At 44.3% G+C, this 22,808-nt stretch overlaps 1 protein-coding gene across 1 annotated transcript in view; it reads left to right on the forward strand.

The window, feature by feature from the left end:
- The window catches only part of LOC132820214 (succinate--CoA ligase [ADP-forming] subunit beta, mitochondrial-like), a 100,781-nt gene that overhangs the window by 27,453 nt on the left and 50,520 nt on the right, over positions 1–22,808 (forward strand). The window contains exon 4 of the mRNA XM_060832205.1: positions 10,829–10,991. Coding sequence (XP_060688188.1) covers positions 10,829–10,991 — 163 coding nt within the window. The remainder of the gene's footprint in view (positions 1–10,828; positions 10,992–22,808) is intronic.

The following is a 22,808-nucleotide window of genomic DNA, read 5'->3' on the forward strand; positions in this document are numbered from 1 at the left end:
GTTATTCTAATTCTCCAATACCGAAATGTTTTTTAGATTAGATTCCCTACATTATGGAAACAGACCTTTCAGCCCAACAAGTCCATACCGACCCTCCGAAGAGTAACCCATCCAGACCCATTCTCCATATTCACCCCTGAACTATGGGCAATTTAGCATGACCAGTTCACCTAATCTGCACATCTTTGGATTGTGGGAGGAAACCCATGCAGACATAGCGAGAATGTGCAAACTCCACACAGTTAGTCAACCAAGGCAGGAATTGAACCTGGGTCCCCGGCGCTGTGAGGCACCAGTGCTAACCACTGTACCACCCCTAGACCTACTTTACAGTAGTATTAGTTTATACAGAACACCTGGTGGTTAAACTACTGCAAAGAAATTTCAAGCGAGTTTCTGTAAAATTAAATTTTTAAGATAGTGGACAAAATCTTTTGAAAGGAATTGAAAGTTGCTATAAAAAAAGTCAGGATTCTTAAACATGATTTGGAGATGCCGGTGTTGGACTGGGGTGTACAAAGTTAAAAGTCACACAACACCAGGTGGAGTTTACTTTGTATTTTGAACAGATGGCATAAAATTGTTATTTGTAAAATATATTGACCATAAAATTACTGAATCTGTTTCATTCCTGTAATTGTTACTCAATAAACCGCGTTTCCTCTTTATCGTGATAAGAAAGGTCAAAACTTCCGGTTTGTAGTATGAGGATTTTGTTGTTTCAATTTAGGTATCAGTACTAAACTTGTATTTTCCAAGTTGGATTAAGGTGAGAGTGGGTTGTGACCTCCAGTGGGGTTGTGACCTGAAATATTAAAGTCATCAGGCGGCAGTACCTGCATTGAGTTTTGATTACATGCTAAAATCCAAGAGTTGTTAAATCCACACCTTGTTAAATAGTGGGTGTGGCCTAATGGACTAAACATTGAGGCCCAATTCCTGTACGGAAAAATCCAGTAGCTGCTTTTTACTTAACCTCTCTCCCTCCCTGAATGACGAGACTAGGTATACTCTACCTGCCATTCTCGAAGCTCTGGCGAGAGCCCTTTGCTCCCTCCCCCCACTACCCTCTTTCCACTCCCTCTGTCATTCCCCAGCTCAAAGCAGCATTAAGCATCAAAATGGCCCCACAATTGAAACACTGGATTTAGGATTATACAACATTGCCAACTTCTGTGCCATTGTGATTCTAAGTGGCTGTGTTATTGATATTTTAATAGTTTATTGTGTAAAGTTTTTAATGACAGGGCTATTAGGTGACAGTTTATGTCAACGTTTTGACATTTTTAATGCAGAAGTAAGTCAGTAACAATAGCATTTTTAGTAGTGCTTAAAATATAAGTCTTTTGATTCAGAAATGGGATAGATGCCATGCTGTTGCCATGAATCAAAATTGTGTGCTTAAATGCATCTTAGAGTAATGCACATAATTCTCCACTCCTCCTCCTCCCTTTGCTCATTGATTTCCTCCCCCCCCCCCCCCCCCCCCCCGACTTTCCTGCTTTGAATTCACCATTTTCAATTATGAATGTGCAGATAATGCATATGGTTCATTAACACTGACTGCTTGAGTCAAGGATCTCTAAATAACGTGACTCTATCCAAAATAAAACAGACAGATCCTTCTGAATCGAAGAAGCTTCTGAGTGAAGGGAACGCTGGGTGGTGACCTGACACTCATTTTTTTTTCAACTTTCAGATGTTTATTTTGAAATATTTTGAATGAGTTTTCCCAAAACAATTGCAGTCGCTGGTAACAGCAATAAATGTTGTCAAACTGTCAGTTGAGAAAATGTGTGGAAACTATTGGGTTTAGGCCAAGGAGAAAGCTATCTGGATATAAATTGTGGGAACAGGTGGTGAATCTTCTTAAATGAGATAAATGTAAGCATAATTTAAAACAACACTTGTAAGTGTTTAAAGAGCAAAAGACAAAAGGAGGAACAAGCAAGAGGAATTGGATTAATGAGGTCTAGTTGAGCTACCGGTAGCAGTGAAGAAGACCATAGATAATAGACTACTTTGCTTTAATTGATATGATTCTCTGAATATAATTCCAAGTTCTTAACTGTGCACGGTGGCACAGTGGTTAGCACTGCTGCCTCACAGTGTCAATTCCCGCCTCAGGCGACTGACTGTGTGGAGTTTGCACATTCTCCCCGTGTCTACATGGGTTTCCTCCGGGTGCTCCGGTTTCCTCCCACAGTCCAAAGGTGTGCGGGTCAGGTGAATTGGCCATGCTAAATTGCCCTTAGTGTTAGTAAGGGATAAATGTAGGGGTATGGGTGGGTTGCGCTTCGGCGGGTCGGTGTGGACTTGTTGAGCCGAAGGGCCTGTTTCCACACTGTAAGTAATCTAATCTAATCTAATCTAATCTAAATGACTTTGAATCTTTCAGTCGAAGGGCTGATCGTATCACTTGGCTCAGTGGCTAGCACTGCTGCCTCACAGCACCAGGGACCTAGATTTGATTACAGCTTTAGGTGACTGTCTGAGTGGAATTTGCACTTTCTCCCCGTGTCTGTGTGGGCTTCCTCTGGGTGCTCCAATTACCTCCCACGGCCCAAAAGTGTGCAGCTTCGGTGGATTGGCCATGCAAATTACCCGTTGTATCTAGGGATGTGAAGGCTAGGTGGATTAGCTATGGTAAGTACAGAGTTATGGGAGTAGAGTAAGGGGATGGGATGCTGTTCAGTGAATCAGTGCAGATAAGATTAACTTAATGGCTTCTTTCTGCATTGTAGGGATTCTATCATTCTAGGACGTGTCCCCACACAACCTGGCCTGGACACCAGTATCCGGTACTACTTCCGAGGGATGATCCGCATGCATGGGTTTTATTTAGTGGGGATGTTTGTGGTGGCTATAGCAATTGGAATTGAGGCCCACCAGGTGGAGTTCCCTGATTGGTATTGTTGGCCTGATTTAATCGGGGAGCCCTGGCTGACAGATATAAACAGGAGTGTCAGACGTCCTATGAGTCAGCTATGAGTTAGTTGGATCAGTGTAATGAAACTATGCCCATGGAAATAAAAGGTGACTTGGCAATGGGCAACCAGCCTCCGTGGAGTTATTTCAGTGACAACGAGAAAAACATGTTCCTGATGAGATTAATTTGCAACAGTCGTCTTTGAGTTGAGGTAAGCATTTCTGGCATCATGCCGCTATCAAGGAAGTTTGGCTTGTTTGATCCTGCCATCGAATGCTGGGGGCCCAGTATGTGGAAAGAATGTGTTTTTTTTCCCAGGCAGATGACATTGGGGCAAACGAAAAGCAACAATTCTCATCTATTAGGTTATTAGGAGCCTAAGGCTTGAGGCCCCAGATATTAAATCCTTTCAAGGATTTAGCTGATAAATATTATGACCCCAAGCGGCCTGTAATTCTGAGATTCATTTGGTTTTATTCAACTGGTTGAGAACCAAGGTAATTGGTGTTTGGAGTTTGGACAATATTAAGGCAACTGGCAGGGGCTTGTGATTTTCGTTTAACTTTAATGAGATGCTGAGAAACTGTTTGGTATGTAGGGTTAATGATGTGACCGTGCGAAAGTGCCTGTTGGCTGAAGCCCAACTGGACTTCAAACAGGCCCTACAAATGGCTTTGTTGTTAGAAAATATGAATGTCTTGAGCTTCCTCCCACTAGCGGACACACCACCGGTGATAGAAGATTCTATTCTACTTTCAGACTTTCTGGACACCATTCCCATCACCACTGACAATATCAGACTGCGAACACAAAAAGATCCTGTCCTGGCAACACTAAAACAGCTGGTGGCGATGGAAACAAAAGGGCCATCACAACCAGAATGTAAACCTTTCTGGCTGATGAGACCCGATTCTGGATGAACTCCTCCAGGGTCATCCCGAGGTTTCTAAAATGAAGACTTTGGTGAGAAGTTATGTCTAGTGGCCAGGATTGGAAGTGGACATGACTGTGTTGGTGGGGCAGTGGCTGGAATCTCAACAAAGGCAAACATTACTGCCAACATTTGTGGGAATGGCTGGCTAAACCCTGGACAATGCCAGTTCTTTAATGGGCTGTATGTTCTTAGTCATTGTGAACTCCCATTCAAAGTGGTTGGACGTGCATAGAATTTGTTTATCGAACACAGGAAAGATGATTGAGAAACTGCGAGCCTCTTTTGCAATACAGAAGTGTTTAGATTAGATTAGATTAGACTTACAGTGTGGAAACAGGCCCTTCGGCCCAACAAGTCCACACCGACCCGCCGAAGCGCAACCCACCCATACCCCTACATTTACCCCTTACCTAACACTACGGGCAATTTAGCATGGCCAATTCACCTGACCCGCACATCTTTGGACTGTGGGAGGAAACCGGAGCACCCGGAGGAAACCCACGCAGACACGGGGAGAACGTGCAAACTCCACACAGTCAGTTGCCTGAGTCGGGAATTGAACCCGGGTCTACAGGCGCTGTGAGGCAGCAGTGCTAACCACTGTGCCACCGTGCCACCGTGTTGGTAACAGACAACAAGCTATCATTTACCAGCAGGGAATTTGACTTTTTCCTAAATTTGAACAGCTATAGGTGTGTAAATACAGTTCTGTGCCATCCATCGTCCAGTGGTCTGGTGGAAGGAGCAGCCCAAACATTGAAGTTGGGCTTAAAGAAACAGCTTCACTCAATACCAAACTATCCCAATGATTATAGGACCACTTCTCATGCAACTATAGAGACAGCTCCAGCAGAGTTGCTGTGGGGAGAAGATTCTGCACCAAGTTAAACCTAAACATCGTGGACCTGGAGGAGAAGGGTGAAATGACATCAGGAATGCTGGACACAAGACTCCTCTAAGCGAGAGAGGCAATTCACTTCGGAGGGGGGGGGGAGCTATGAGAATGGCCCTGCATGGGTAACAGACATGGTCCTCGTGAGCTCAGGTCCGATGACGTACAAAGGTTGGCTTGGAAAGGCTCTCCTGATCAAACACGTGGACAATATCATAGCTGCAACCTCACAAACAGGGCAAGAGCAAAACCAACTAGCCCCTCAGAACATCCTGCAAAGCTGCCAGAACCCTTGGGTTTTCCCCATCTACCTAGCATTGGTGAAATCTCTGAGGTCAACATGGATGTAGCAGATGTCACAGCCTCAATGCTGTTAGTATCTGAAGAAAAAGATGGATTTCTTTCAAGATGGTCCAGATGCAATAGGTGACCTATGGTCTGGTAGGTGCCATCAATATCTGAGGCAGAGTTGGAAGAGCTGGACCTGATGTGAAAACACCCAGGAGAAGCTACGGGAAAAAGTACAGGCCTTTGTCCTGAGAGGGAGAAGGATTTAGTGATCGGAACGAGGTCAGCCAGGTGGACTTCGTAGGGTATGAGTTCCCTGATTGAGGCTGTTAAGCTGGTCCAATTAGGGAGTCTTAGCTGACACATCTAAACAGGGATGTCAGGGCTTCTGTTCACTTTGGGAGCTGGCTCTGAGCTACTTGGATCAGTGTTGTGAACTATGCATGTGTAAATAAAAGGTGACTCAGTGACAGGATACTGTCCTTGGAGTTATTTCAGTGGTCATTAGTAGTTTCCTTGGAATTCTTTGATCCGATTCATAACCTCCAGGATCTTATATAACATTGTGGCATTTATGTGGGTATATCCTGCTGTGATGTGAAAGTCTGATAGTTATCTTATTTCAATAGCCCAATCTTTGTCATTCTATTGTTTGTATGAAGCCAGCCCTCCAGTTGGGCATTTTTTTTTCTAATTTGGATAAGGTTCATCATCAGGTCAGATTGGCTGAGAGAGACTTATCCTTTTCCATGTTCATTGAGTAATAAATCTAGCAATGTGTTTTTTGGGTTGAGCATTGCAGTTATTTGTTGTATAAATGTGTTTTGCTGCATATTTGAGATTGAGTCTTTTACATGCATCCAGGCTGATAGTGGTGGGGTGACTTTCCTGAGGAATGCTGACGCACCAGTTGAATTGTAACTTTTCCTATGTTAGGCCACTTTTGGAATATTGCATGCAGTTCTGGTCTCCTTCCTATCGGAAGGATGTTGTGAAACTTGAAAGGGTTCAGAGAAGATTTACAAGGATGTTGTCAAGGTTGTAGATTTGAGCTATAGGGAGAGGTTGAATAGGCTGGAGCTGTTTTCTCTGAAGCGTCGGAGGTTGAGGGATAACCTTATAGAGGTTTATAAAATCATGAGGTAAAAAATGAGGTCTGCAGATGCTGGAGATCACAGCTGCAAATGTGTTGCTGGTCAAAGCACAGCAGGTTAGGCAGCATCTCAGGAATAGAGAATTCGACGTTTCGAGCATAAGCCCTTCATCAGGAATAAGAGAGAGAGCCAAGCAGGCTGAGATAAAAGGTAGGGAGGAGGGACTAGGGGGAGGGGCGATGGAGGTGGGATAGGTGGAAGGAGGTCAAGGTGGGGGCGGAGAGGTCAGGGAGAGGATTGCAGGTTAGGAGGGCGGTGCTGAGTTGAGGGAACCGACTGAGACAAGGTGGGGGGAGGGGAAATGAGGAAGCTGGAGAAATCTGAATTCATACCTTGTGGTTGGAGGGTTCCCAGGCGGAAGATGAGGCGCTCCTCCTCCAGCCGTCGTGTAGTTGTGTTCTGCCGGTGGAGGAGTCCAAGGACCTGCATGTCCTCGGTGGAGTGGGAGGGGGAGTTAAAGTGTTGAGCCACGGGGTGATTGGGTTGGTTGGTTCGGGCGGCCCAGAGGTGTTCTCTGAAGCGTTCCGCAAGTAAGCGGCCTGTCTCACCAATATAGAGGAGGCCACATCGGGTGCAGCAGATGCAATAGATGATGTGTGTGGAGGTACAGGTGAACTTGTGGCGGATATGGAAGGATCCCTTGGGGCCTTGGAGGGAAGTGAGTGTGGAGGTGTGGGCGCAAGTTTTACATTTCCTGCGGTTGCAGGGGAAGGTGCCGGGGGTGGAGGTTGGGTTGGTGGGGGGTGTGGATCTGACAAGGGAGTCACGAAGGGAGTGGTCCTTGCGGAACGCTGATAGGGGAGGGGAGGGAAATATATCCTTGGTGGTGGGGTCCGTTTGGAGGTGGCGGAAATGGCGGCGGATAATACGTTGTATGCGCAGGTTGGTGGGGTGGTAGGTGAGAACCAGTGGGGTTCTGTCTTGGTGGCGGTTGGAGGAGCGGGGCTCAAGGGCGGAGGAGCGGGAAGTGGAGGAGATGCGGTGGAGGGCATCGTCGATCACGTCTGGGGGGAGTCTGCAGTCCTTGAAGAAGGAGGCCATCTGGGCTGTGCGGTGTCGAGCAACGTCACCACGTCCAACTCCGCCCCTACTTCGATCTCTGTCCCCGCCCCTAACCCCGCCTCCAGCTCCAGCTCCAGTCCCACACCAGGTCCTAGCTCCCAGCCTTGCCGGATTTTCACCATCCCTCCAGATCTCCCCCTCTCTGAGGATGAAAGATCAGTCCTCAGCAGGGGCCTCACCTTCGTTCCCCTACGCCCTCGGATTAATGAGTTCAACACGCGGCGAGATATTGAACAATTCTTCCGCCGCCTTCGCCTCCGTGCCTACTTTCACAACCAAGACTCCCGCCCACCCTCTGACGACCCCTTCTCCCGCCTCCAACACACCCCATCCACCTGGACACCCCGTGCAGGCCTCCTACCCGCCCTCGACCTCTTTATAGCCAACTGCCGCCGTGACATCAACCGACTCAACCTGTCCACCCCTCTCACCCACTCCAACCTCTCACCCTCAGAACGTGCAGCCCTCCACTCCCTCCGCTCCAATCCCAACCTCACCATCAAACCCGCAGACAAGGGAGGCGCGGTGGTAGTTTGGCGCACTGACCTGTACACCGCTGAAGCCAAACGCCAGCTCGCGGACGCCTCCTCTTATCGCCCCCTTGACCACGACCCCACCTCCCACCACCAAACCATCATCTCCCAGACCATCCAGGACCTCATCACCTCAGGGGATCTCCCATCCACCGCCTCCAACCTCATAGTCCCACAACCCCGCACCGCCCGTTTCTACCTCCTGCCCAAAATCCACAAACCTGCCTGCCCCGGCCGACCCATTGTCTCAGCCGGCTCCTGCCCCACCGAACTCATCTCCCAATACCTCGACATGGTCCTGTCCCCTTTAGTCCCAGAACTCCCCACCTACGTTCGGGACACCACCCACGCCCTCCACCTCCTCCAGGATTTTCGCTTCCCCGGTCCCCAACGCCTTATTTTCACTATGGACATCCAGTCCCTGTACACCTCCATCCCCCATCACGAAGGACTCAAAGCCCTCCGCTTCTTCCTTTCCCGCCGCACCAACCAGTACCCTTCCACTGACACCCTCCTTCGACTGACTGAACTGGTCCTCACCCTGAATAACTTCTCTTTTCAATCCTCCCACTTCCTCCAAACTAAAGGAGTTGCCATGGGCACCCGCATGGGCCCCAGCTATGCCTGCCTCTTCGTAGGATATGTGGAACAGTCCATCTTCCGCAACTACACTGGCACCACCCCCCACCTTTTCCTCCGCTACATCGATGACTGTATCGGCGCTGCCTCGTGCTCCCACGAGGAGGTTGAACAGTTCATCAACTTTACTAACACCTTCCATCCCGACCTGAAATTCACCTGGACTGTCTCAGACTCCTCCCTCCCCTTCCTAGACCTTTCCATTTCTATCTCGGGCGACCGACTCAACACAGACATCTATTATAAACCGACTGACTCCCACAGCTACCTGGACTACACCTCCTCCCACCCTGCCCCCTGTAAAAACGCCATCCCATATTCCCAATTCCTTCGTCTCCGCCGCATCTGCTCCCAGGAGGACCAATTCCAACACCGCACAGCCCAGATGGCCTCCTTCTTCAAGGACCGCAGATTCCCCCCAGACGTGATCGACGATGCCGTCCACCGCATCTCCTCCACTTCCCGCTCCTCCGCCCTTGAGCCCCGCTCCTCCAACCGCCACCAAGACAGAACCCCACTGGTTCTCACCTACCACCCCACCAACCTGCGCATACAACGTATTATCCGCCGCCATTTCCGCCACCTCCAAACGGACCCCACCACCAAGGATATATTTCCCTCCCCTCCCCTATCAGCGTTCCGCAAGGACCACTCCCTTCGTGACTCCCTTGTCAGATCCACACCCCCCACCAACCCAACCTCCACCCCCGGCACCTTCCCCTGCAACCGCAGGAAATGTAAAACTTGCGCCCACACCTCCACACTCACTTCCCTCCAAGGCCCCAAGGGATCCTTCCATATCCGCCACAAGTTCACCTGTACCTCCACACACATCATCTATTGCATCCGCTGCACCCGATGTGGCCTCCTCTATATTGGTGAGACAGGCCGCTTACTTGCGGAACGCTTCAGAGAACACCTCTGGGCCGCCCGAACCAACCAACCCAATCACCCCGTGGCTCAACACTTTAACTCCCCCTCCCACTCCACCGAGGACATGCAGGTCCTTGGACTCCTCCACCGGCAGAACACAACTACACGACGGCTGGAGGAGGAGCACCTCATCTTCCGCCTGGGAACCCTCCAACCACAAGGTATGAATTCAGATTTCTCCAGCTTCCTCATTTCCCCTCCCCCCACCTTGTCTCAGTCGGTTCCCTCAACTCAGCACCGCCCTCCTAACCTGCAATCCTCTTCCTGACCTCTCCGCCCCCACCCCACTCCGGCCTATCACCCTCACCTTGACCTCCTTCCACCTATCCCACCTCCATCGCCCCTCCCCCTAGTCCCTCCTCCCTACCTTTTATCTCAGCCTGCTTGGCTCTCTCTCTTATTCCTGATGAAGGGCTTATGCTCGAAACGTCGAATTCTCTATTCCTGAGATGCTGCCTAACCTGCTGTGCTTTGACCAGCAACACATTTGCAGCTATAAAATCATGAGGGGCATGGATAGGATAAACAAACAAGGTATTTTCCCTGGGGTCGGGGAGTCCAGAGCTAGAGGGCATACCTTTAGGGTGGGAGGGGAAAGATATGAAAGAGGCCTAAGGGGCAACTTTTTCACACAGAGAGTGGTGCATGTATGGAATGAGCTGCCAGAGGAAGTGGTGGAGGCTGGTACAATTGCAACATTTAAAAGACATTTGGATGGGTATATGAATAGGAAGGGTTTTGAGGAATATGGGCCAGGTGCTGGCAAGTGGGACTAGATTGGGTTGGGATACCTGGTTGGCATGGATGTGTTGGACTGAAGAGTCTGTTTTCGTGCTGTACATCTCTGTCTATGACTTAATAACCTAGTTATTTTTAATTAAGTTATGACAAGATTTGAATCCTGTTTTTAGGTTTGCCATTTAAAGTCTACAACACTTACGTTGTCATATCTAAATGTGGGAAAGCTCAAATGTTCTGGATGGCATGTACTTGTACTTTCCCCTCCCTGAATATTTACTTTGTTGTAATACAGCTTAATTACCTGTTCTCTTTGCACCCTAACCTGTGGAATTCCTTTGCTTACCTTGTATATTTGCAATCATCAAGATTTTAAAGTTTGTTTTGGAATCACTGAAGTATTGTTATGTCAACGCTCCCCCAGGATTTTCAATCTTTACATTCCCCTAACTGATCAGATTTTGCCTGTTATGGTTCAGAAAAAGTGGAAACATCTAATGAATAAGAAAAATAAACACTAGCATTCTGCTACATTCAGAGAAACAATCTGTCTTGTAGATTTACAGATGTTGCCTATTAATATAAAACAACGTAAAACAATATAAGCTATGTGTTGCGTTCGAGTTTTGAAAGGGAAGAGCAAATGTTTTCTTGCATCTGTAATCATCAGTTTGGGTTTTATTTATCACCCATCTGTTCTGTAAAACATAAATTTCTTTTTTGCAGCCCAGAGGAAGTTCGGGATATTGCTTCACGGATGATCGGGAAAAAACTATTCACCAAACAAACTGGAGCGAAAGGGCGGATATGTAATCAGGTGTTTATCTGTGAGCGCAGGTATCCAAGAAGAGAATACTACTTTGCTATCACTATGGACCGGTCTTCTCAAGTGAGTAATAAATTTACTGCTTCCAGTTACTACTACTACATTACTGTGAGGCTTTTATTGAACCGTGTATTTCTTTTCCTTTCATTTTTAACATGTTTGTTCGGAAGACTTGATTTATGCTAGTATCTATATCCAAGTGAAATATTGCTTCGTGATATGGCAGTGTGTATGCTATCAAATATTACAACTTCAGCTCAAGAACTCCTTTAATTACCTGAATCATCAGTGGAATTCCTGTCTAATTGCCATCTCCTCAATATCCTAAGAACACTTAATTCTAATTGTAGCTCCCTGTCACTATCTTGGATGAGGTCAACTAACCCAGAAGTGATTATTGAACAATGTTATGTTGGAGTGGCTAATGAATCGTATGCTGCTGAAAATGATAAGGTTGGGTACAAAAGTGTTTCAGACATATTGAAAGGACACTGTTAAAGAACTGAGATTTTTCAGACAATGTATGGATTCCACTTTACATAAATTAAATAGCTTTGATAAAGGCAAATATTTAGAAGTTGTTACCTTTTTCCATTTGTTTAAGACTAGAAGTCAAGTTTCCATTGATCTATGCTGAATTCTTTGTGATTAACATTCAGATTAAGTTGAGACTTAGAGGAAATACAGGTTCTCAAATAACAGAAAAAAAATGCAGAAACTAGAACAGGATAGCAAAAATTAAATTAGGTTTGCTGAGTGTAAAGAAGGTTGTAAAGTCTTTAATAACAAGTGAAGGGAACGCAAAACCTTCAGGACTGTTGACAAAAAGCTGGCAAGTGTATGAAGCATTGCTGCCCTTTCAAAGATCCAGCCAAAACACGATAACTCCAGTTCTATATGTTTTTATGGTTCTCAAAAATATAAAGGGCAGTAATGAAAGAACTCTTAGGGGCAGCACGGTGGCACAGTGGTTAGCACTGTTGCCTCATAGCACCAGAGACCCAGGTTCAATTCCCACCTCAAGCAACTGACTGTGTGGAGTTTGCACATTCTCCCCGTGTCTGCGTGGGTATCCTCTGGGTGCTCCGGTTTCCTCCCACAGTCCAAAAGAAATGTGCCATGCTAAATTGTCCGTAGTGTTAGGTGAAGGGGTAAATGTAGGGCAATAGGTCTGGGTGGGTTGCTCTTCGGAGGGTCGGTGTGGACTTGTTGGGCTGAAGAGCCTGTTTCCACACTGTAAGTAATCCAATCTAATCAGTAATCTTTGACATCCTCCTAATGTTCTGTAAGTACTTATAAGCACTTCTCTGTATAATGTTTCTGTTGTTGACACTATATCTCTATGTGATGCCCAAAACCTTCCTTATATAGTGCTAGTGAAAGATATGACACTTTTGCTGTTCTTTTCCATGACTCCATGCTTCCATGATTATGCTTGTTAAAACTATTGGCATATGTAGCACTGCTTCACTGATGTATTTTTAGTGTTGGATGTCCACTTTTGGATATAAGAGATATAAAATCATATTCGCAGGTGATAGAAAAATAGGGTGTATTATTAATTGAAGAGGACTAAGTGACATCATGAGGATAGTAGTAGGATAATAGATTGGGGATATAAAAGTAATGTAATATAAAAAATATTGTGAGATCATCTAATTTTGAAATAAAGAATGAGAAGAAACATAAACCTTGAATAAAGGATCAAAGAAGCTTTCTGAATCAATCTTGGGAAAAAAGAAAGTAGAACTATTATTAACTTTAGAGGTCATGGTTTTACGATAAGTAAAAGTAGATTTAAAACTGATGAGTGGAAATTATTTCTCTCAAAGAGTCATGAGTGTAGGATTCAACATCCCAGAATGCAGTGGATGCTGGGACACAGTAAATTTAAGGAGGAAATAGACATTTTGTAATTTCTGATGGGTTTGACAGTTATAGGGAGCAGGCAGGAAAATGGAGTTAAGGTGAAGATGAGATTAGCCATGATCGTGTCAAATGGCAGAGCAGGCTTGAACGGCTCAAATGCCCATTCTTGCTCCTAGTTCTTATGTTCTTAAATAAACATACAGGGATTCAGATTCAGCTCGTTTGCATGCTTTTCAATGCTATGGCTTTCCAGGAAGCTTTCTGTTGTTGGATTGTCATGAGAAATCTCTCTGATATATACTTGAAGCAGCAGGTCTGTCTTAAAGTGGAGTTGGTATTGTTCAGTTGGCTTCGGTGATGCTACTGTAATAAGCCTCTTGTCGAACATGTTTGGAGACACTATCAAAAAGAGCAAAGGAGTTGCACAAGTAAACCATGAAATATGGTTTTAAGAAAATTATGATACAGGCAGAATGTAGAGATGAATTCTAACAAAAAAAGCACAATCTGACTTGGAGCTAAACCACAGGTGAGTTTGACATTGGGCAGGTCAAAATAAGCAAGATATGGTCCACTTGTTACACCTGCTAGCTTGGGTATTTCAATGAGTGCAAAGTATTTTCTTCCTCCAGCTGTCAGAAATTTGTCTTCCTTCACCACAAAACACTGCATAGAATATTTCCTGCTGCCCATGAGTTTTAATTTGTAAATCAGTAGATGAGGAACCATATGACTTGGAAAAGAGCGATGTGAATCTGACATTTTGAATGTATGTAGATGGATTAGAGGGATAAAGTTATTCACTGAAAAGCTAGTGGATGAAATAGGTAAAGTTGAGGTAGCTACGTGGTAGGGCATGAGGACTGTAAGGTTTTTATGATGTTCTGGGACCTTTTGAGTGCTGTTCCTTGGTTGAGCAAGTTGAAGTTCAGGAAAATACTTCCAGATGCACAAAATATTCCCCAGGCACCATACACATATTTTGATATTAGTTTATGAATGAGTGGGAGAATGCAACCAAAAGAAACAAATTCATCAAATGAACATCAAATTAGGAATTCAACAAGATTTCACATATTCTAACTTTGGCTTTAACATGGATCAGAACCAATGGAAAATAGATGTGTATTAACAGGCAATAATACTTCAAGTAAAAAGTAAGTTTCACTTTAAATAATCAATGCAGCAAAGATCAGTGTTTTGTACCCACATCAGTGTTAGGTAACCACATGCAACTCCGAAGTTCTCTAGCTTTTTCCACATACTTAGGAACTCTTATCTTCCCATTCAATTGACTTGTCACTTGTATCACATTTACCAGCATCTGTATTGCAGCTGAGGATCCAGAAAGAATTACAACAATGCACTCCTACAGAACCTTTTTAGTGAAGTTCAAAGCAGGCTTGGTGGCACAGGTCCAAAGAGACTCATTTATTTGCTTCCATTTAGTAAACTTTATATGGTCAGCCTGCCCTGGCAAATCTGAAGCAGCAGCAGTAGAATCATCCGATTCATTAACTCTGCTCTCACCCCATTTTTGACTTTCTGCCCTGTTTCACTGCATTGCACACGCATATATACAATACCATACAGACTCTTGTAAATGCACTTTCTCTGCTCCCTCCACTGTTACGCTCTCCTTTGAATCTGGTCACTCAGTTATCTGTCCTTCCTCTCACAGCTTCCACGTTGAGGTTTGTTACACCACATTGACAAGTCCTTTTTGTTTGGTGCACCGATCTTTATATTGCTGAGGCTAAACTCCAGCTCGTGGACACCTCCTCCTACTGCCCCCTTGAACATGACCCCACGTCCCACCACTAAACCATCATCTCCCAGACCATCCATAACCTCATCACCTCAGGGGATCTCCCATCCACCGCCTCCAACCTCATAGTCCCACAACCCCGCACCGCCCGTTTCTACCTCCTGCCCAAAATCCACAAACCTGACTGCCCTGGCTGACCCATTGTCTCAGCCTGCTCCTGCCCCACCGACCACATTTCTGCATACCTCGACACGGTCCTGTCCCCCTTAGTCCAAGAACTCCCCACCTACGTTCGGGACACCAACCACGCCCTCCACCTCCTCCATAATTTTCGCTTCCCTGGCCCTCAACGCCTTATCTTCACCATGGACATCCAGTCCCTATACACCTCCAACCCCATCACGAAGGCCTCAAAGCCCTCCGCTTCTTCCTTTCCTGCCGAACCAATCTGTAGCCTTCCATTGACACCCTCCTTCGACTGACTGAACTGGTCCTCACTCTGAACAATTTCTCTTTCCAATCCTCCCACTTCCTCCAAACCAAAGGAGTAGCCATGGGCACGCACATGGGCCCCAGCTGTGCATGCCTCTTCGTTGGATATGTGGAACAGTCCATCTTCTGCAGCTACACTGGCACCACTTCCCACCTTTTCCTCCACTACATCGATGACTGTATTGGCGCTACCTCGTGCTCCCACGAGGAGGTTGAACAGTTCATCCACTTCACTAACACCTTCCACCCCGACCTCAAATTTATCTGGACCGTCTCAGACTCCTCCTTCCCCTTCCTAGACCTCTCCATTTCCATCTCAGACGACCGACTCAACACAGCCATTTACTATAAACCGACTGACTCCCACAGCTACCTAGATTATACCTCCTCCATCCCTGACCCCTGTAAAAACGCCATCTCATTTCCCAATTCCTTTGCCTTCGCCGCATCTGCTCCCAGGAGGACCAATTCCAATACCGAACAACCCAGATGGCCTCCTTCTTCAAAGACCGCAATTTCCCCTCAAATGTAGTTGACAATGCTCTTCACCACATCTCCTCCATTTCCCGCTCCTCTGCCCTTGAACCCTGCCCCTCCCAACGCCACCAGGACCAAACCCCACTGGTCCTCACCTACAACCCCACCAACCTCCAGATACATCATATCATCCTTCGCCATTTCCACCACCTCCAAACAGACCCCACCACCAGGGATATATTTCCCTCCCAACCCCTATCAGCATTCCGGAAAGACCACTCCCTCCGCAACTCCCTCGTCAGATCCACACCCCCCACCAACCCAACCTCCACTCCCAGCACCTTCCCCTGTAACTGCAAGAAATGCAAAACTTGCACCCACACCTCCCCCCTCACTTCCCTCCAAGGCCCCAAGGGGCCATATCCATCAGAAATTCACCTGCACCTCCACACACATCATTTACTGCATCCGCTGCACCCGATGTGGCCTCCTATACATTGGGGAGACAGGCCGCCTACTTGCGGAATGTTTCAGAGAACACCTCTGGGACACCCGCACCCCAACCAACCCAACCACCCTGTGGCTGAACACTTTAACTCCCTCTCCCACTCTGCCAAGGGCATGCAGATCCTTGGCCTCCTCTATCGCCAGACCATGGCAACACGACACCTGGAAGAAGAATGCCTCATCTTCTGCCTAGGAACCCTCCAACTACAAGGAATGAATGCAGATTTCTTCAGCTTTCTCATTTCCCCTCCTCCCACCTTTTCTCAGTCCCAACCCTCAGACTCAGCACTGCCTTTCTGATCTGCAGTCTTCTTCCCGATCTCTCCGCCCCCCGCCCCCTCTCCGGCCTATCACCCTCAACTTAACCTCCTTCCACCTATCGAATTCCCAGTGCCCCTCCCCCAAGTCCCTTCTCCCTACCTTTTATCTTAGCCTGCTTGGCACACCCTCCTCATTCCTGAAAAAGGGCTTATGCCCAAAACGTCGATTCTCCTGTTCCTTTGATGCTGCCTGACCTGCTGCGCTTTTCCAGCAACACATTTTTAAGCTCTGATCTCCTGCAGCTGCAGTCCTCACTTTCTCCAAGTCCTTCTTACTCAAAAAAAAGCTATCCCTCTACAATTGATTCAAACTCTTAATTATTTTTCACCAAATCTTAATACCAAAAATCCTTAAAATGTCTTAGAGTGCAGAGGTGTTTTAAAGGAATTATAAATTTTCTTTGCTATGTTGCTTCTAGGTCAAAGGTCATCACAATTATAGCAAAAAAGCAATAATTTATGTAAAAATTAGGAAGTGGTGTCCAAGGATGAAGATGTATCTTTCAAGGTGGGAATGATCAAGTTTTCAAAGGATGAAGCATTGAAGAATATTTTGTCCAAGCTTACTCATAACACCTATATTTGACTCCACATTAAGTCATCTGTTTTTTCATAAAAAAAATCCTCTTCTTTCACTGCCTAGCATATTTGACATGTTGAAAAAAAACTAACTTGCTTTTAGTTTCCGATGAAGGTTGTGATTGTTTCTTTTGAGTTACTTCTAAGACTTCATTTAACTGCTCTTGAAGTAAAGCAGTAATCCTTAACATTTGTTTACTTATATTAATAAATTACTTAGATTGGCATTTTAAAAACATGCATGTTTTTACAGGAGCCATTATGCATTTATCACTCAGTATTTGTGAAGGATGACTGTTGAATATTTAAATGATTTTAACGTAAGCTGCAATAAATGTTGAAAATAAATTTTAGACATTTTCTGAACAGTCTGGATTGCTGGCTTGGCTGCCTAATACCAGGTACAAAGGACTGGTGAACTACAGGCAATTCCTCAACAGAATTACAGTTGGAATTCTCCATAGACTGTGGAGCTCATATTCAAATTGCTTTTTGAGCTGGTTACTAAATCAACTTGAATAATGTTGATTGTGGCTTTGTTTATCATTAATTTACATGCAAAGGTGTGAAAAGTCTATCTGTCACTTCAAATCTCTCTCACACTTGTGGAAAGTCGTCCTCAATGTTCAAAATGCAGGGAGTGCCACATACACCATACACTGCTGTATCCAATCCCTTAAGTACCCAAATTTCCCAGAAGATTGACTCGAGGAATTAATCAATGGAAGAAAAGATGCCCCTATAAATAGAATGGGTGGAATTTGGGAAGACCTGTTTCTCTGATAACAGATACTTGTAATCAACCTGTTCAGAGATGTGAATACACACCACTGGAACCCAGGCCTCCTGTTTCAGTGATTGGTAGGGACACTATCACTGTAGCACACTAGCCATTGCTCCAATAATAGGCTGTATTTCTCCTCTCCTGCTGATAAGCTTACTAGTGGAGTCATTAGCAGCTGCAGGAAGGAATCAGCGTGTGATTGAAGGACAAGTGGTGGCCAGGTAAGTAGGTTGTTGCAGCAAAGGAGTCGCACAGGGAAATAGGAGGTTGAGGGTTGGAAGCAGGAGTGGAGGTGGTCCCATTGGTGGTAGTGAGGGAGGCTGATGTCCAGGAGTTACCCACTGATTTGCTGATGCTACGAGGGGGAGCCACAGCTGTGAGCAACTTTTTTTGTTGCCAATGCTAGGAATGAGGCAGAGAGGAGAGCTGCCTTTTTGCAGTCAGGAACATTTTTGAAGGTTGATTGAGGGTGGTTTTGCAAGTGGGGGGCAAAAAACCATAAAAGGTTGGTAGTGACGAGGGGAATGCAATAAGTGTGAATGGAAATAAGATCCACAAGGTCCCTGTGAGAGTAAACAGTGACTGCAAGGCTGTCCTGGCAGGATACAGAACCTACAAAGGGTATGGGAGAAAAAAACACACAGGAACTGAGAATGTAAAGAAGAGAGAATATTTTCAAACCTGTCAACAAACAAACACACATGAAAGCTTGAAATTACTGAAGCAATAGATTAATTGCAAATTAATGTGGTATCTGACTTAAGTTGTATATGTCCAGAGGCGCCTTTTGTGAGAATGATGTAGTGGATGCTACTGTAATAAGCACACTCAATTGTTAAACTTAAATCTGAAATCAAGAACTGAATTGCACTAAAAAGGGTAATAACTGCTTATTAAAAGTATTATAGCTTTGTAAAGATGCAATAGAGTCACGTTAACTGATCTTGGACACTAAGTTTATACTTAAATCAAAATTAACAATTTATTCATAACGTAACTTTAGTACAACAGAGACGAACTACAAGGCAATCCAATTAATATCTACAAATTGAGCCTAATCTTCTTATTATTAACCCTCACTTTCAGAGAGAGACACATAGTTAAAGAACAATGTCAGTTCGATAACCATTTCAGTGATGAGTCCCAATCCTTCATGAAAGCCTACGGTTTGTATTACAGGCATACAGGCTGTATAATGCTGGAATTTCAGTCACTGGTCAATGAAAATTAGATTACAAAATGCCTATCCTGAGGAACTCTTGCAAAGGTGCCCCTAGAACTGAGATGACTGACTCCCAAGACCTGTAACCATATTTCTTTTGTGCGAGGTATGACACTGGCCAGCACAAGAGTTTCCCCATTTTTCCTGTTGGCTCTAATTTTGCTGGGATTCCTCAATGCCACATCTGTAAAGTATTGCCTTGATGTCAAAGGCAGTCACAGTTCATCATTAGAAGGAAAAGCTAGCCATTTTAGACAAAGTAAAGCTAGTTCAGGAGACCACATTGACCATGGTTACATTGGCTAGAATTTCACCTGCCTTTTTAAAACTTATAATCTCTCTTTCAAGGGTCAAGCAATATTGACAAGACAGTCAACATTTGTCAGAAGATCTGCACCCCAAGAAAAAGAACAACTGATCATCTACCAAGCCCATCTTTGCATAACTTACACACTTGGTCCCTGTACTTCCAGCAGCTCATTAAATTGAAACATATATCAATAGGACCACAGTCTAATGCTTTAATTTGTGTACATTTATCAAATCACCCAGAGTCTACTCATAGCCAAAATGACAAACCTCAGCATTTTAATCATCTTTGAGTGACACAAGGTTATTCTGAGAATGTGTATTGGTTATAAGCAGGGAGGGAAAGAATTAAATTCTGAGTTTTGGGGTGAAACGATGTTCAGCTGAGCATGACTCAGATCAGATAAGAACTTGCAGTTAACAATGGGGTGCTGGAGGCAAGAATAATGGGTTAACAAGGTGGAAAAGCATTCAATATGTAGGAGAAAGTGAGGACTGCAGATGCTGGAGACCAGAGCTGAAGAAGGGCTCATGCCCAAAATGTCGATTCTCCTGCTCCTTGGATGCTGCCTGACCTGCTGCGCTTTTTCAGCATTCATTATGTAGACCCATTGAACAATACTGGAAACATTCAGTATGTAAGGTCAGTTTAACAAGGTGAAAAATATTCATTTGGTGAAGCCAGTTAAGGTTAAGAACATTCATTGCCTTACACCAGATGGCTTAATCTTTGCTATTGACAGTTGCTGATTGTAACAGTCACCCAGTCAATATGTACGTTGCCTTATCTGGATGCTCCTCACTGTAAAATGTCTATATAATTAATTAAGAAACTGCTGTTCGAGAGAAGACCGAGAACTCATGTCTCTGTGCACATGGGCGATCATTCTCTGTCCTTCCAGGGCCTGGAATAACGATGAAGGAGGTAAAACCATACTGTGTCTCTGAGCTTTTTGCTTCGACTGAGGGGGGAAACGGGACGACAATAATTCAAGCTTGCACTCATTCTTGGGAATGATTCATGGGCTAAACTAGGAACTTGATGCTGTGGAATGACTTGGCTGTTTCCAATGAAAATTTGCAAAATCGTAATCATTTGATAAAATTGTAATCACACATCACTGACTTCTGATATAACTGCCAAATGCAGAGTGCACAACGACAATGTAGTTATCCTCTAAGCTAACATATTTATTGAAAGTTCTTGAAATTGCATGTAATTGATAGGAGTGCTTTTGTGGTGCCGTTGCCTCAAACTTTTTCATATTCCCTGAACAAATATAATTCACACGAATTGGCTGGACAATTTTTTTTCCAGTTGTGTGTCCATGGCATTTAATTGGGGAGACAATTGTATAAAACACAAAGATATACTATGTATTTTTCCAAAATAATTAAGTTATTGAGTAGATCCAAAGCCAGATTCTCATCTTGCTGCTGTATGTGCCTTTAGTATATTATTTTCCAGACATTGACTAGATTATATCTGTGAATTTCTGTAGCACTTGTATGTTTTATCATTCTTTAGAATTGCAACTTAATGGATACTGTGAAGAATAGAGCCTAAAATTCTGCAACGGTTCAGTGAAAGCTGGAATTGTATTCCTTCTGGCAGCAAGAGTTAAGAGATGAAGCACTCATCGTAAATAGATTTGATTGAGTAAACAAGGTGAAGCTGTTTCCACTAACATTAGTGGAAACCAAATGAAAAGGTTTTCTTGTGGTACGGTAGTAGTGCCGCTACCTCTGGACTGAGAGGCCTGAGTTCAGACCCACCTGCCCCTGAGATGTTTAACAGCATCTCTGAATAGGTTGATCAGCAAAATCTAGATTTCATAGAACTTGATTGGCTCGTGCTTTGAAATATCCTGAGGTCAGGAAAGGTGCTCTACAAATGCTTGTTTCACCTTTTGCAAAATAAAAAGGTGATATGTCTTTAAGGTACTTGCTGAAAGAACCAGCAAGATATTGACAGAGGCATTTTATATGCAGCAGGATATCTTGATTTGGAATGCCTTGCCTAATAAGACAACAGAAGTAGAATGTGTTGTAACTTTCCAAAAGAAATTAGATAAATACTTGATGGAAGCATACCGAGGCATACAAGGCTATGAGCCAAGTGCTGGAAAATGGGATGAGAGTAGTTAGGTGGCTGTCAGTAACCGGTGCAGACCGGCTGGGCTGAAGGACTTTTTCCTGTGTTGTAGATTTATACCTCTGTATGACTCTAAAAATATTGTAGAGCTAAGAGGAGTACGACTAATGCGATAGCTCTTTCAAGGCGTGAGTCCAGTTACAATGAACCAAATAGACCTCTGTGCTCTGATATTCTATGATGGTATGCTTCTTGATAAGGTGGTTCACTCGAATGGTGAATTCTGAGTTCACTGTCCTTGAAGTGATAAAATACAATTTCAGGAAGCTATCCTTCATGAATAGGATGCTGTTCGGCATAGATGGTGCACTATGTTGCCATTCTGACTTTTTTTTTAAACCTCCTCTTGGTAATCAGCATGCTTGAGGTTTATGTTGAATATTTTAAAACAATACAACCTCAGTTTATTTTTTATTGAGAAAGCAGGGATTCTCTTCACCAACGGGAGAGGGGTCTGCTCCTTTGTGTAATCCAGCTATCCAAAACTCCTGCTTGGCTGAAAATCAACTAAACTGCAATGACTGATTTTTGTAAACCTATCCTTAATGGCTGCACCTATAATTGATTGTCTTGTTAGGCCAGGCGTTCCAAATCAAAATATCCTGCTGCATATAAAATGTCTCTCTCAATATCTTGCTGGTTCTTTCAGCAAGTACTTTAAAGACATATCACCTGTTTTTTTTTGCAAAAGGTGAAACAAGCATTTGTAGAGCTCCTTTCCAGACCTCAGGATATTTGAAACATTTTATATTTGTTTAGTTGAAGAAATCTGCTGAGTGTGTGCCTGAATGTTATTTTGCTATGCTGCACTAACCTGGGAGTACTTACTATTCACTGGCTTCTTGAAATGGATGAGTCTGCTGCTCAATTTCAGCATTGACTTTCCTTACTTTGCTTACAGATATCTATTTATAAGTTTTGTTCCTTTCCAAAAATCTCTCACTGTGTTAATGTTAGCTTAATCCCTTCACTTTGCTGCATTACTTTTGGAACAGTTGTCACGATACCAAATTCTCTCTGCACTGGAGTTATGTTTAAAGTTCACTTGCTGTCATGTTTTGACAGTTCTTAAAATAACTGCAGATATACTTGTAGATCTAGTATGCATTTGCTGCATTGTGGTTCACTGTAAAATGCCTTTTTGAAAAAAAACAGTTGATTGTGTTGTAAATCACTTTGTAAGAATTTTAAGATTAATCATGTAAAATCAGTAGTCTTCAGAAATTTCTTCTTTCAAACATACTGCTCAGAATCAGGCCATTTGGCACAAAATGTGTTTTTAAAATAAATGAGTGTTGTGCCCCTGACTTTGTTCATCCATGTAAATGGTGATCCTAGTGCACTGTGTGATCACTATTTTTGAAAACAAATTCCTTCACTCAGACAAAGTTAAGCATA

The sequence above is a fragment of the Hemiscyllium ocellatum genome, chromosome 11 (genome assembly GCF_020745735.1).
Source record: "Hemiscyllium ocellatum isolate sHemOce1 chromosome 11, sHemOce1.pat.X.cur, whole genome shotgun sequence".
NCBI lineage: Eukaryota > Metazoa > Chordata > Chondrichthyes > Orectolobiformes > Hemiscylliidae > Hemiscyllium > Hemiscyllium ocellatum.